The sequence below is a fragment of the Lepidochelys kempii genome, chromosome 8, assembly GCF_965140285.1.
Source record: "Lepidochelys kempii isolate rLepKem1 chromosome 8, rLepKem1.hap1, whole genome shotgun sequence".
In the NCBI taxonomy this organism is placed as follows: Eukaryota; Metazoa; Chordata; order Testudines; family Cheloniidae; genus Lepidochelys; species Lepidochelys kempii.
The window spans coordinates 6,763,018-6,778,724 of record NC_136387.1 but is presented as its reverse complement, the minus strand read 5'-3'; the positions used below and the strand labels follow the sequence as shown (position 1 = coordinate 6,778,724).

Genomic DNA, 15,707 nt, shown 5'->3' with positions numbered 1-15,707 from the left:
TGCGGGTGTTTGCAGGATGTGAGCGTGTGTGGCTTGGGGAGGATGCACGTTGGAGAGGGGTGTCTGTAGGAGGTGTGAATTTGTGTGCACGTGTTTATTCTGAAAAAAGAAAAGGAGGACTTGTGGCACCTTAGAGACTAACCAATTTATTTGAGCATAAGCTTTCATGAGCTACAGCTCACTTCATCGGATGCATTCTTTCTGAGTTTCCATTAGCCACAGGAAGTGGATTGTCATCTCTGTACAATGGAGAGTCTAAAGGGAAGAGAGGCTGTGCGTTCTCACTCGTAGCGGAGCTAACTGGAAAATTTCAACCGAAACAAAATGTTACCGTCAACCACAATTTTCCAAAAATGTTCCTTAATTTCTTCCTGCTTCTCAGCTGGCTCTGGTGTGCTCAGACAGGCGTGCCCCACGCCTCGTTCTCAGCCAGGGACCTCATGCTGTAACCTCCGTATCCCTCACTCAGAGGCCGTACTTGCACAAAGGCAGACAAGTGTCATTCCAGGGGCCCAAGTGCTGATCTGAAGGTCGCCATGCAGGATGTGAACCTACATCCTCCACTTCAAAAACCGGCCCACGGGACGTCCCCATGTACCGTATGTAGATGTGGATTGAGGCTGGGTCTCCTTATTTGCTTTGTGAAGTGCTGGGCACATTTAGGGCCATGTTGAGGGTGGATCCCGTTCATCCCAGGTGTAACTCCACTGGAATCTGTGGGATTGCGCCAGGGATGAAGTTGGCCCATTGTGGCCGGGCTAAGGAGAAGACGACCTCACCTCTGTGGAAGAAGTGAGGGGGTTGTGGTAGCCACTCACCCAGGGGCAGTGTCAGCCAGCAGAGGTAATGAATCCTGGCTCATGCTGCCAACACCAGGCCATATTCTGTTTACTCAGAGGCAAGGCCGGAGGAGAGCAGCCACTCAGCAATGAGTGTGCGATGGACAGAGGGAGATTTTGGATTTCTCTGACACTTCCCCTCAGTCTCTCCCATTGCTAAAGACTGAACGGGTTTCTGCTGTGTACACTGGGCCCTGCCTAGAGGGCCGACACAGCTCCCCGAGTTTCCCCGTCATTGTTCTGTTGAGAGAAAGAGAAGAGGCTGGAATTTCATCCCCCCATGCATATAGATCTCAGGGCATCCACCAGAGGCGAGGCCGTCCGCCGGGAGAGAGCCTTGCTGGCCGCTTGGTGCTGGCTCTGTGCCGCTCCGTGACTACGTGGCCCTCGCACTCAGAAACCCTTCCCAGCTCCCCGTAGTTTGCATCCACGGCAACTGGCATCGCTTTGCAGGTGCGACCAGTGAGGGCCCATGCTGCCAAGATTGGCTGGGGCCCCTCACCCTGAATTGCCTCCCACTCTGAAGAGCTGGATCCCCTTGATAGCATACTGCAGGGAGGACATGTCCCATTCATTGCCTTCCCCAGCCCTGCTCCAGCTCCCCCGGCCATGGCTTTCTGCTATGAAGAATAATCGGGAAGGAATAGCAGAGGGACTGTGGCAAAGTTGGTGGGACAGTAAGGGAGAGAGAGGAGACACTGTGTGTGTGTGTGTCTCTGTGTGTGTGTGTATATGTGTGTGTGAGAGAGAGAGAGAGTTCACACACGTGCACCCCTGGTTGCTTTTAGATGCATGCTGTCCGTTGGCAGCTATAGAGGGTCCTATAAGTCTCGAGGCCCGTGCAGTGAATCCTCCCCTAAGGGTGTCCTGTCTGCGATGACGTGACGAGGGCTCTGGGGACAATCCCTCTGCCAGAGCCAGACAGGTTGTGCTAAGGTGTGGCCGACGCCGGAGAGGAACACGCAGAAGTGCCGTGCTGCCTAGGCTGCGAGAGCAAAGAGACACACGCTCCAGCCGCGGTGGGTGTCGCCTCTTCCTTTGGTTGGGTTTGCGTGGCTATGGGGGCGGAGGGGTGAGAGTCTACCCTTCCCCCTGCTGCATTACACCTCCCCATCTGTGGAGGGCCCCCAGCACTGCTGGGCCAAAGCCACTGCTGGAGTAAACCTGAGGCGTCCCCATGGGGGGTGCTGAATAAACTCCCAACAATGATACTCATGGCTGGGTGGAGACCTCTCAGCCTCACTGGAGCCGAGCGGGCCAGGGTGGATGGGTCTGCCCCAGCTCCGGTCTCTCTACAGCGCGAGTGGGCTGAGGCTGGGTCTCTGCCAGCATCGCCCTCGTGCTGGTCTGGCCTTCTCCGCTGGGTCCGGCCTTGGGTCGACCGCTCAGCTGCCGATTCAGGCAGTCCTGCCCCCTGCCAACCGCAGCAACCTACGGCCCCGTGCCGTCTGCCCACGCGGGACATGAAGAGGACCGTGGTTCTGCCCCACACCTCCCGCTCAGTCACCAATCAGGGGTCTCCTTCCCTTTGGGCTCTGACTGATTCTCAGGTACCGTGTGGTGCAGGCCCCCTGGGGCCATGCTCCGGCTGCTCCCTGGATCTGTTCCCCTGCCCAGAGCTCTCAGCCCACTGTGTCCCTGCAGCAGCAGCCACTGCTCCTGCACCGCTCATGACCCTTCGCCTTCTGCAGGATTCCCTGCCAGCTCTCTGCCCAGCTCCGGTTTGTTTGCTCATCCCCCTCCCGTTCGAGGCTTCTGGGGCAGGGCTGGCTTTCACAGCACTGTTGCTGGTTTGTGGAGTGGGAAATCCCAGGTCCTCCATGGGGCTTCACTCCTCCCTGCGTTAAATGCTTCCTCGCGGCCAGAGGCTGCGCATGCTTGGGCATGGGAGACCCAGGCTTGGGCTCATGCCCAGCAACCACCTTGGAGGACCGCATGGCGTTTTGCAAAGAGCACACTCATTCACCCCAACTCGTCCCAGCTATGGATTGCCACCTCCGGCCCCACCCAGCTGCACAGACTGTGAGATGAGACCTGGGAGAATTCTACGTTCCTGGAATCGCTGACCTCACAGGAACGGTTTACAATGGCTTTGGAACGCAGCCACGCAGGGAGTCAGACAGACATCCTGAGGCAGGGAGTTCCCCAGACAGCGCCCTGGCTGGTCCTGAATGTGGTGTTGGAGAACAAGGACAAGTTGGCAGAACTAATTTGCCTTAATGGGATATAAGCCAAAAATGGATGACTACAGGCTTTACGCTGTGTGTTGGTGATAAGGCCTAGAAGTGCACTCATTGGCAGGCTGGTAACCAATAACAGACCCCGGGATCAGGGCCCCACAGCGCTGGGTGAAGTACATGCAGAGAGGAGGCATATCTGATTCCTTACTCATGGAATAGTACCGTACGCCTTGAGGAGTCCCACTGATTTCCGTCTCCTGGGCTGCTCATGGAACCCTAAATTAAGACGAGACGCAGCAGGGGTTACAACAGAAAATAGGACAGAGCAAGGCAGGAGGGCTGAGCTCTGAGTGTGTGTTAACCGAGGCAGAGCCCAGCGCACGACCATAGTTTTGAGGCTTTGTTTACTTCAGAGAGACGGTATAGAAATAATACAGGAATAAGCTCAATCTCTCTCGCGTGCAGCTCCCAGCGGGGAGGTGTCAGCCGTTCCCGTGCCCCTCGCTCGGCTTCGCTGTGCCGTAGCTGCTCAACTCCTCAGGGGGTCAAACAACTCCTGCTAGGAAACGAGGCCTGTCTGAGTCAGGGGAGTCTCCACCAGCCGGTTCACGCTGCGTCGAGGGGCAGGTTTGTGTGGGATGAAAAGGAAATTCCCAGCTCAGACCAGCGTTCCCTCGCTGGAGCTCTCTGTCTTCTTACTTTGAGCTCTCTGAAAGGGTTGGATTAGTAATGCAGCCCTTCCTTCGCTGGTAGGCTTACAGTCTGAACCACTGCTTAAAATAGCCTGGAAGGGTCCCAACCAGCACAGAAGGCAAGAAAATGAAAAACACATTAAACGAATGGGAGTTAACTTCAGACATGATCAGAGAAGCTGGACTTAGTGTCAGCAACAGCCCAGAGCATCCCTGCCGGCACCATGCATGGAGTTCCCTTTTACACACACACACTCCCTCCCTTACACTCCTCCTACTGCATGCACACACAGACACACACATGGGACTCCCTTACATGCTTACACATACACACTCCTTCACTTACACTCCTGCTGCACACACACATACACGCATGGAATTCCCTTACACTCCTACACACATGCTCTCCCTCTGTCTTTCCCTCCCTTACACTCCTCCTATATGCACACACATGGAACTCCCTTACACTTGGGCAGACACTTGCACACACTCACACTCACACACACACACACTCTCCATAGGTCAATATCTGCTCAGCTATCATAGTAAATTGCTGCTGATTTATGGCTAGATTATCCCCAGGCCCTGATCAGCTGTGCCGTAAATTAAAGGGGAGCGAGGGTTCCCCTTACTCCCTGCTGACCCAAGGAACAGCTGCTTCACTTGTGGCTCCGGCTGCAGAGGGGAGAGCAGGGCTGCTCACCTAATACTCTCCAATTTGGGCACGTGGGCAGAGAGGGCAGGGGGTGGGAGAAGCCTTGACTCTCTGCCCCCCCTTCCCCCCATTTGCTGGTCTCCATAGCTAGCTGGGTGCCTAGTGCGGGGGTAGGGTGTCGGCGAAAGGGGTGAAGTAACACACGGGAGGGTTGTGTCTCTAAGTAACAGCTGCTTCCTGGAGTCCCTCCTGGGGGGCGCAGCCAAATACCACCCCTTCCTCAGGGCTGAGCTGGAAGGCTCAGTCTAGCCCCATATGACACAGGCTCCCACTTATCCAGGGTGCACAGATTGGAAGGGGAGAGCCAATGGAAAGCCCCGTCATCTCCCAACCCCCCCCCCCCCGAATCACCGGCTTTTATACTCTTTTTCAACCCCCACCCCCACTTTAATTATAATGGGGCAATGCTGCCACCTGCCTGGGGGCTATGGCAGCCTGAGGGCGCGGCTTAAGGCCAATAAACAAGCCCAGGCAATAGGCTACCAAGCACATGCCCAGAGTAGCCCAGCTGAGTGGCTTAAGTAGCAGAGCATGGTTTTTGGCACTGACAATTGCCCGTTATGGGTTATGTGCACCCCTAAAGCATGGCCAGACCCCTGTCCCTTGGGGCTGCTGGTCTCTTGCAAAGGATGAGAGAGAGGGAGAATTTTAACTCTTTGCATGTGAGATTTCTGTGCAGTCTGAGCTGCCCCAAAGTACCAGCCCTGCTCTCTGACCCTGAAGCGCTCAAGTGTGCCCTGAGCTTTAAACATGTAGCATCGACTTAAGCACGTGCGTAAGTGCTTGCCTGAACTGGGGGCGCTGGGTTGGTAGCAGCATACAATGCATGCGCCCACTCCCGCCTTTCGCCAGCACCGCTGGGCGGTTACCATGGATTCCTCAGAATAAGCTCTGAGGAGAGATCAGAGCACGTTCCGTGGCTTTTGGGAGTTGTGGAGCTTTGGTTCAAGGCCGTGATTGTCGGCCTTCATCTGCCTCCAGATCAAACAGAGATGCCCATGGGGTTCCCAGCAGGGACTGGCTCGTGGCTCTGTTCTGACGCGCTTACAGCAAACCCCTCTGCTTCGTGGGACACCCTGCGTCTCCGTGAACTCACTCCGGTGTGATCGGAAACGCTCCTTTCCCTGCTGGAGGCAGACGCTGAGGGCTGGGCATGGGCAGAGCTCAGCCAAGGGGGTACGGTGCTCTCTGGTGAGTGGTAGTTGGATGCCTCCCCACAGAGGGATCTTGCAAAGCTGAATGCGTGCTGGCTGCTGTTATAACTTCTACGGAGATTGGAGACTTGGGAGCCGGTGGGTGGGGATACACCTACCTTTCACCTTTGGAGATCTCAGCTGCAATCTTGAGCTAGGCCACAAATCAGAATTGGCTAGCCCCTCATTCACTGCCCTACAGGCACAGCAAAGAATCCCAATCCAGCCCTGCTATTATATTGTTTAACGTTTGTATTGCGGTAGCTCGAGACCCCACTGTGCCAGGTGCTGTACAAACATATAGGAGAGGATGGCCCTAGCCCCGAAGAGCTTGCCGCCCATTCAGCATGGTGGCCCAGGACTGGAATAGCAGGTAGTGTGGTACTGTTGGTAGGACTGCCATGTGTTGGCAGAGCTGGGGTGGGATGGGCTCAGGGCTAGCAGGAGAGGCAGGTGGTCAGGACTGAGGTGCACTGGCAGAGGGACCGACCAAGAAGAGGTGAACAGGTGCAAAAGGCACTGACAAAGCCAACAGCCATTGAACGTGCAACGTCACTCCAGCCGCTCTTGCCCTTGTGCTGCCCTGGGCTGGGTCCCCAGCTCCGCCATTTGCTCCCTGGGTGCGTCCGGGAGATCCATGAAGTCAAGGGAGAGAGAAAGAGAGTCTCCTTGTGTTCTCAGTAGTGTTGCCCCATGCCAGGTCCCAGAGCCTGTCGGGAATTCCCTTCCCGTCCCCTCAGCTGGCGCTTGGTGGTCACCCCATGGTTGCAAGGGAGCTAATAAAAGGGTGACAATTGGCAGGGACCAAGCCTCAGTCTGCAGGACTTCCCTCCCTCTGGGGTGTTACAGCAATGATCTGTAATTTCCCAGAGAATACAGGAATGGCCAGATCCATGGTGTGACGACCTCCAGCAGTGGGCGGTGATGGGAGGAAGGCAATTGTTAGGGTCGGGAAGATTCCTGCACCCTGCAGGCGATCGGCTTCTTACCCACGGAAACAGGAGACGTGCTTGCCCTGCTCACCCTGGCGTGCAGTCTGATCGAGTCTCCTCTGCTTCAGCCTGCCCCACCCAAATAGACCCATTCCTGCCACTTCTCCTTCAGCATCCCTTGCCGGGCAAAGAGGGAGTGGTGTCTTTTCTGGGACCAGCACCCCCCCTGCTGCTGAATTTCTCAGATTGATGTGGGTAGGGAGGCAGGGTGGAACCTGTGACCGTTCCCTGTGCTGGAAGCCTCGGATACCAAGCAAAAAAACCCAACCCCAGCAGTTGGGACGGCCCATCCCTTAGTCGTCTGGATTGGAGTTTGTGGCTGCTGGTGCCCCTTCAGCTGGCTACCCTGTCTGATGGGGAGAGAGAGCGGGAGCAGAACCAGCACAGGGGAGCGGAGCCCAGCTGTCAGCCGGCATTAGCTACATGTTTCATCTAGACAGACACTGCCTCTCAGACTCCCACTGACCCTGGTTTCCAGGCAGGGGGTGGTTATCAGGCAAGCTGATATCGGAGATGGGTTCTCAGCTCCTCCTCCTCCTGCTGCTGCCTGGGAGATGCCTCCTTCAGGGAGATAGGAGATTCAAGGTTCACCAGGCCAGGCCCACAGGGGGTAACGGGGTGCCATGGCACGCCCGAGCAAGGCAGGAACTTGTGCCCGCATGCGTGTAAGCGACGGTCACGTTGGGGCAGGCACCATTCCCTCACATGACTGAGATGGACCCAAACCAGCCCCAAGATCAAACGCCCTCAAGCTTCGGAGAAGGGCAGCTCTTGCTCTGAACTTCATGGGCCCATCTGTCTTTTTCAAACACCAGGGTGGTGGTAGATGCCTTCGGAAGCAGCCACATCCCTTCCTGGCCCTCCTCTCTATTCCTCCTTCCACCCCACCTTCCCTCCATCAGTCTCTTTTTTCCTCCCTCTTTCATTCTCCCTCTGTTTACATTCCGCTGTGTCTCCTCTTGCCATCCTCCGGCCCACTCTGGGATCCCGCTGCTGCCCCGTCACCTCGGATTCCCCCCATGTAAGGAAGGGAAGAGGTGGGAGCTCCGAAAGCAGCCTGTAATGAGAGGAGCCAGTGACTATGCTACACAAAGGTTGACTCAGCTTCTTTTCTGAGGCTCAGGGATCCATGCTGGGATGGGAACAGTACAAGTTGCCGCCATGGTCGTGTGATTGTGGACAGTTGCAGCGGCTTCTAGCACGGTTTCCCTCACAAGGATGGTAGTCGGTAGCATATTTTGTCTGAAGAAATTCCCTCTCCATGGGAACTGTGCTGGGACTTTGCTAGCAATAGCTGGGTATAGCCCTAATTGCGGCTAGCATGATTTTGATCCCCGCGTGGGATGGGGACTCTGAGTTGGGAATAGTCTTTGCCCAGACAGAGGCTCTGCAGCATCGACCCTGCTATCCAGATTAGGAATGTCGTCCATTTGGCTGTAAACTTTTTATGACTGCACTTTGTTTCTGATATTTCCTCTAATCAGCTGGGTTAAATCATGGGAGATTCAGAACACTGCTTCCTAGGAAATTGCTCACCCAGAGAAAATGCATTCCATGTCATTCCACATCCTTTTGGACTTGGCTAACAGCTTTTGTTCTGACCCATATCCAGCCTTTTGTCCAACAGTTGAAGAGCCCAGAGGCCCATGAATGGATTTTCGGTGGGTTAAGAGTCACGCAATTGGCATGTTTTCAGCACTTCCATGGAGCTAAGTGGGTGCTATTCTAGGAAGCCTGTGGCTTAATTAGATTGAGCCACTGCTTCAGGCTGCATCTGACAGGCCAAAACATATACAGCTTTCCCAGCAGACGCTGCCCTCTTGTGTTGCTTCAAAACCCAACAAAACATTGCAGTGACAGGGCTCATCAGCCACCCAAGGGGTTACCCACGGGTGCTGCTGTGACATTTCCAGCTAAAGCAGGGTTTATTTTCCTAACTTGATGTCGGCTGCGTGCATTGTGGTCAGCCAACGCTTGGACAGTCTAAAGAGCGAGGGGAGTCTGTGAGATAGTTCAGAGCCAGCCAAGTTCCTGCTCTGAGCATGTTTGTGCAGGGTGGTTGAAACCAAATGAACTGCAACCTGAAACCTTTTGAAGTCTTTCAATAAATTCCTTTCCAATACAGTCACTGCAACCATAAAGCAAAGCTCGACACACACACTAGAAAGAAGACAGGGACGCAATCACCCAGTGGTTGTCTTTGTTGTTTGTTTTTCAAAGTCACTGTTATGTTGCAAGGAGTGAAGGAATCAGGGGCTTTTCTGTCTTCCCAAAAGCAATGCATGGTCTTAGAAGGCAGCGAGGTGTAGAAGGCAGCGAGGTGCTCTCCCAAGCAGGTTCACATGAACAACAGCTCACTTCTTTCTGCAGACAGGCATGGAAAGTGATGGGAGTTGCCAGACTGCTGCAGCCAGGGGTAGACTTCCCATAACGCGATCAGAAGGCTTCTGTTCCAATTCCTGTCTGCTTGTTTTGATTACATTAAAGCCACCCACTATGGACGTCTGGTATAGATCTAGTTCCCTGACTGCCCGCTCCACGGCAATGTATAACCAATGCAGTTACCCCCCACTGCCCCCTATCACTCGGGTGCTAGCCCCCAGCGATGCATTGCCCGGGGTCGAGAGCAGGGATGGGTGAAATGGTGCCCTGTGCCTGAACTGAAGTTTCCCAGGGTTGGCAGAACTTCGGAGAATCTTTTATAAACTGATTCCCCACCCAACTCAGGCGCTTCCTGCTTTTAGCTGGGGCCAGAAGTGGAATTGTTGTAACAACACAAGACAATTCTTGCAGGATCCCGTGGAGCCAGGGAGTGCTGGAAAGCATCCAAGAAATACTGCCCGGGTTAAACTGTCAGTCCCGTCTCTAAGCCAATAGGATGCCGAGAAGCATCCAGGCTTTTTGTGCTGCCCTGGACCAAACCTCTGGAGCTTCTCCTGCATGTTAATCTCTGGGGACGGAGGCTCGCGTTGATTTCTCATCTCTAGTGTATGGGTAGTGCCAACCACCAGGTACAGGCTGCCTCCAGTTGCAGTGTTGAGGCAAAGGCCTAGTTTAAGCGAGCGGAGGCTGTGATACTGGGGAACACGCTCACGCAGAGCAAGAAACGACTCCCCATTTGAAAGGGCTGCACAACGATGAAGTATGGCTGTTGCCGGGTGAACCTCTCAGGGCTGCAGACAGCAGGGTGCCATCTTGGGAATCTCTCCACTCAGTGGGAGTTGAGGGTGCTCAGCACCTCTGGCTGTTGCTCTTCTCCTTGCCAGACAAGGCCCCTAGGGTGTGTCTACACTGCAATAGACCCCCGCGGCTGGCCTGTGCCAGCTGACTCGGGCTTGCGGGGCTCAGGCTAAGGAGCTGCTTAATTGTGGTGTAAAGGGTTAGGCTGCAGCCCGAGCTCTGGGACCCTCCCACCTTGCAGGGTGCTAGAACCTGGACCCCAGCGAATGGAGGTCTATGACTGAGTTGTAGCAGTAGACTGGACTTGATGACCCAGGAGCTACCTGTGTTCTTAAGACATTCCAGGGCTTGTTCCTTTCTCTGAGTGTATCCCTCTGTGTGAAAGGAACAGCCCTATAGACCCTCCTGATGCTGGAGCAGCCACCTGCCTCTTGGTTCAGATCCTGGAAGATGCTGTGTAGCCCAGACCAGTGGTGATGTGGGGGCTGCCATTGGGAAATCTCCTGTCCCTGCCACTTCCCATGCGGTGGAGAAGACAAACTGTACAGGCCCCGTCCCCACGTTCTGTCTCCCCTCTGAGCCTGCTGCACTGGGCTGTTGGCTACTGGTATTCATCTGTATCCCTGAACGTTACTGCAAATCAGCATAATTGCACAGCACAGCCTTGCCTTGCAACGATGGCTCCAACCTGCATTCTGTTCAAAATCCCGTTTCTCACCAGTGTTCTGAAACCTTGTCTTTGAGGGGGTTGCAGGGCAGGGGATGGAACGGGAGGCATCACGCCAGTAGGTTCCATTATACTCAGTGGCTCACAGGCTGGCAGGGGCTGGATGCACCTCACCCCACTGGGGTGCACCCCCTGTTCTGCAGCTACCGTGCTAGCAAATGTAGGAGCATCATGGACAGGATCTAGATGGAGCCCTATCCCATGCTCCCCAGCTGGAAATACCGTCATTGCAACATAGGGCTAGGGAGATGGGGAGAGAAGGAGGATCTCTGATGCTCCACAATAGAGGCTCAATATCCCCCTCCCCCACCACACACAAGAGATACTTCTTGAGTTGCAGTGCGAGGGATTTAATTTTCCGTGCTATAATGGAAAGTCTTGCAACACCCCCCATTCAGTCCTCACGGCTATCCAAGGATGCAGTCTGCAGCTGTCAGTCACCCAAGGGGCCACCTAGATCTCCCTTTTTTTGAAGACTAATTCTCCTAAATTCCATCATCTTCCAGGATCTGCACCACAGCCCTTTGTTTATTGTCCCTGCAGAGCAATCCCCATTATACTCCACACGTACCTACAGGGGAGCATGTTTGGTCAACATCCCCCTGCCACCCTCTTGTTCCTAAACTACAAGGCAGGGGGGATTTTGTCACTGATTTGCTCAAAGCATCTTGCTTTGATGTGTGTTGAGTTCTTGCCGGCTTTAGTGTTTTGTTGGCTTCTGTACTGGGCTTTAGCTCACTCAGTTTTAGAGACTCACAGCAGTAGGGAAAGCGATTCAAATGCAAGATTCGTCCTGTCCAACGTGAGCAGAGAGGAGGTGTGTGTGTGTATAAGTAAATAAGCAGAGATAAATGGAGTTTTGCATTCTTCAGGCTCCTTGGTCCCTCCTTGTTCATACTATCCTCTCTTTGTTTTCTCCTTCCAGATCTCTCCAGGAGTGCCAGTCTCTCAGAGAAGGAGCTGAAAGAGGCTAAAGCCAGGAGCCAGAAAATCGCAGCCCAACTAACGAACCCACCCAGCTCAAACTCCAAAGGTGTGCTGCTCTTCAACAGGCGCAAGCAGAGAGTGAATGCGTTCACTTTGGCAAGCACCAGAAAAAGTGGGGAGGAAGCAGCCACAAGAGGCAGCCCAAGAGCTCTTCAGTGCAGCCTCCCAAACCAGGGAAAATTGCTGCATTTGAGACAGACTTTAGAAGGCAGCAAAGAACTGAAAGAATTACTCTGCGTGGAAGCCCCTGGACTGCAGATCCTTAAAGGCAACATGGAAGAATATGAGGAAAACACCTGCCTAGAGAAAACACAGTCCCCGCCAAAGAATGAAGTCAAAAGTGAGGAGATCCTTCCCCAAACAATCCCAGTGCCGTCCCTCAAGGAGTCTCCTAGTGGAGACATACAGCAGGTCCCTCTAACTATCTACTTAAAGGAGAACATAAAGGTGGCATCAACCAACGGAGTGCAAGAACCTAGCGCCAATGAGCATGAACATGACAGCGAGAACAACGCACCAGTTCTCATCCAGGAGCAGACGGCCCCAGTTATCGACAAGGAGCAGAATGGAGAAGTTATCAACAAAGAGCAGAATGTGCCCATGACTGACAAAGAGACGGCTGTTCCAGTTACCAGCAAAGAGACGGCTGTTCCGGTTGCCAGCAAAGAGACGGCTGTTCCGGTTACCGGCAAAGAGTGGAATGGGGGGCCCAATAAACAATATTATGAAGTTCACCTCACTTTGGCTAAACCAATGCCAGTGAAGAACAGAACAGCAAGACCGTTTGGGACTCAATCATCAGCTACAACAAGCCAACCAACGGAGAAAAGCCCTGGGGTAGAACTTCCTCCGCCCCCCACCTATGCAGAGACCTTGTTCAGTCCACCTCCAGTAACTAGGGTTAGGTCACCTCCTGCGTATTCAGCCTTGTATCCTAGTGCAGAACAGAAGCCTCTCATTCTGCAAGGGCCTCACCATAGCGAAAGCAGATCTACACCCTTGCATAAAACAGGAATATTAGAGGAGTCCGTAACCCGGAGAACAACTAAAAAATCCATGTTCACCTTTGTTGAAAAGCCAAAGGTGGCTCCTAACCCAGATCTTTTGAACTTAGTGCAGAATGCAGATGTAAGGAAGAAGCAGAAGGAGCAAGGAGAACCAGTCCCAGAGGAAGAACCATTTGCTCTTGGGGCAGAAGCTTCCAACTTTCTGCATCAGAATGCACTGAAAGGTGGGCTTCACCAGGATTCTTCAGACAATGCCCCAGAGTGGTCTTCATGCCTGAAGTCCCCAAGCATACAGCCTAAGCCTCAAATGAAACCCAATCAAAACCTAACCGAAGCGAAAGGAAAAGGAGCTGAACTGTTTGCCAGAAGGCAGTCAAGGATGGAGAAGTATGTCATTGAGTCCCCAGCACACCCTGGCTTGGCCAGGTCACCTTCGCCCACCATGTCTCTGCCTCCATCCTGGAAGTATGCTTCCAATATTCATGTAACACCCATGGTCTTCAAACACCCACCCAAGAGTCCAGCCAGGTCATCAAAAACTCCCCCAGCATCTTTGTACAACAGCAACGTTGCGGAGAGTGAGATTTCCCAACAGGAGCTGGAAATCTCAAAGCAGCAGCCATACCAGCTCCAATCATCTTTGTTCATCCTATCCCCAGCTAAAGAACCGGTGAGGTCTTTGCCAAGAGGGGCACCACCGCCACAAGCCGTGTTTCCCAACTCTAATTCTTACACGAGACATACCTCGTGCCCAACGTCTCCCTTGACACCTTCCCCTGTTTTTCATTCTCCTGCTCTGTCAAGTTCAAGCAGGCCAACATATGGTCCTCTTTCTCCAGCCTCTGGGACTGTGCTTATTGCCCAAGACATCAGAACAAGTGCCCCACCAGAAGCTCCCTTTGCATCCCCTTCCAGAGTTTTGTCACCAAGAGCCAAAGGAGTCTTCCAAGCTCCGAGACCTTCTTATTCCACCAGGAATGCAGGGATTGAACCCCAGGTGTGGAAACCTTCTTTTTACTTCAAGTAATGGGGTTAGAATGCGTGTTTTTGGGGTTCCTCAACTGGCCACAATCATATCTAACTGGTGATTGATGTGCAGAAAACCAAACAAACCCAAACTAACCAACCAATAGCTTGGAGGTTTTGAATGCAAAGAACGTGCCCTTCTGTAGCCAGCCCTCCTCTGCCAGCTGTTGGCTCATTATGGTCCTGAAGATGTTGAACTGAGCAAGAGGAGCAGAGTCTGGGCTGTATCTGATGCAGGGCCAGGCCAGGGGAGGAGGAGTGCCGTGTAGCCTAAAGCCTACAGAGAGAGCTAGATGCTTGTTGAGCCAGCCCAGCCCAGTCCATGTAATGAGAGCTGGACAGTTTTGCAGACTGGATTCTGGAGGGAGAGAGAAGCAGCAGATGCATCCTCTGAGTTTAATAAGAACCCCAGTGTGCAGACCCTAGAAGATCATTACTAGAAGCTTCACTGAAACAGCAGGAACTCTGGTGCCTTTTCTTTTCCCTTGTCTGGCAACGTTATGGAGCATCAACCCTCTGGCTCAGCCTTCTTCTCGCCTTCTGAATTTCCACCTCCGCTTTGCAAAGCCTTCTGCGTGTCCTCTCTGCAACTTCGCAGGCCATTCAGCTGCAGCCTCTCCTCTCCACTGACTCTGTCATGTGCACCTTACCAAAGGGCTTCCCAGAGGGGGGCGGTGGCATTTCCATTTCTGTCTCCTTTCTTCTCCTGCTCCTGATGTTTCTCCTGTTTTCTTCTGTTCTTTGCCTTAGTTTAACAGCATCACTCGAGGTCCCCCCCAGAGCACAGGGAGCACCACTGCAGCACTGAGATGACAGGAGAACCTTGCTAGTCTCCGCCTGTCCTTTAGTCCCCTTCCCAGCAAAGAATTAGCATCAGATCTATTCGGTGTACGAGAAAGGGGGCACTTCGTACTCCCTTGGGACTCTGTAGGGTCAATGGTATTAGCCTCTGCAACAGGGGCAGAGGAGGGGGGGGCATTGGTCCTGGAGCCACTCTGCACTAGCCCGCTGGGGTGTGTACGGGAGGGCACAGTGCTTTCTTGTTAAAGATGGCACAGCAGCTGTGAGAGGCCCGCCACAGGGACAGCTTAGGGCCACAGGATGGGTTTTTCCGTGCTATTAAAGGTTTAGGCCAGATGGTCATCTCGGGTGTCAGGGGAAGTCAACGGAGTTCCTCTGGATGTACTGGGAGCAGAACCTAGCCGCTGCAGGACCCACACTTGTGCACTAGCAAGTATTATCACACTCCTCAAATCAACAAACCAAGTGCATTTGGGGCTATGTTATTCCTCTGTTCCGGAATACATTGTGCGTTCACACACCAAGTCTCGTATTCATCCACAGCGGGTCTCCCAGGCATCAGTGCAGCTTAACGAGATTCCAGGAACAAGGTTCAAAAGGGTGTCACTGGGTTTCCTCAGCTGGCCAAGAGCATGATTAACTAGGGCTCGAAACCTGACATAGCAATGTATTTGTTTAAGCCAAAATGTTCCAACCAAAGGTGGATTTAGGTGCCTACAGGTGGGCACCTAAATCCATATTGAGGCATCTAAATCAAGGCATCTAAATCTAAATCTGATTTGCAGAGGTGCTTAGCCCTCACAGGCCCCACTGCAGTCAATGGGAGATGTAAGGGCTGAGTAGAAGTGGTCAGAAAATGGAAGGGGGATTTGGGTAAATTTTCAGGGAAAGCTGGAAAAAAGTTTTCCTCTACATTTTCCATGGAAAGAAAACACTGATGGGGAAGAATTTCACTGAGTCAAAACCCCAGTTTTCCACTGAAAACCAGTTTGACCAGCTAATTTTTGACCAGCCCTAGCTCTGCAAATCAGGTCTCTTTTATTCCTTATATTTAGTTGACTAAATATCAGGTTTAATGTAGGGATTCAGGTTTGCAAATGTCCGAAGCACTCTCCACTCACATTGGAATGTAATGCTCTGCAGTTTGCAGGATATTGCTTCATATACTAGAATGCAAGAGAAAAAGCCCTTTCACGGACACCTAGTCGTGCAAGGGGTTTATTCACACACACAGGAGAGGCTGCTACAGGGGAAAGCAGACAACCTGCAAAATAACCATCAGGGATAAGAAAACTGACAGCTATGTAGAACGGTGGCAAGAATTGTTCTGTTAAAAAGCAGTTGGAGGAAAGGTCTCCAGTTAAACCG

The 15,707-nt window shown here is 53.1% G+C and overlaps 1 protein-coding gene across 2 annotated transcripts in view; it reads left to right on the top strand.

Moving 5' to 3' along the window:
- Positions 1 to 15,707, top strand: part of SYNPO (synaptopodin) — a 60,648-nt gene that overhangs the window by 33,373 nt on the left and 11,568 nt on the right. For both annotated transcript variants that reach the window (XR_012160196.2, XM_073355325.2), the window contains exon 3: positions 11,444 to 13,509. Coding sequence is in view for 1 of the 2 variants with exons in the window: in XM_073355325.2 (XP_073211426.2) it covers positions 11,444 to 13,509 (2,066 nt within the window). In the remaining variant the exon portion in view is untranslated. The remainder of the gene's footprint in view (positions 1 to 11,443; positions 13,510 to 15,707) is intronic.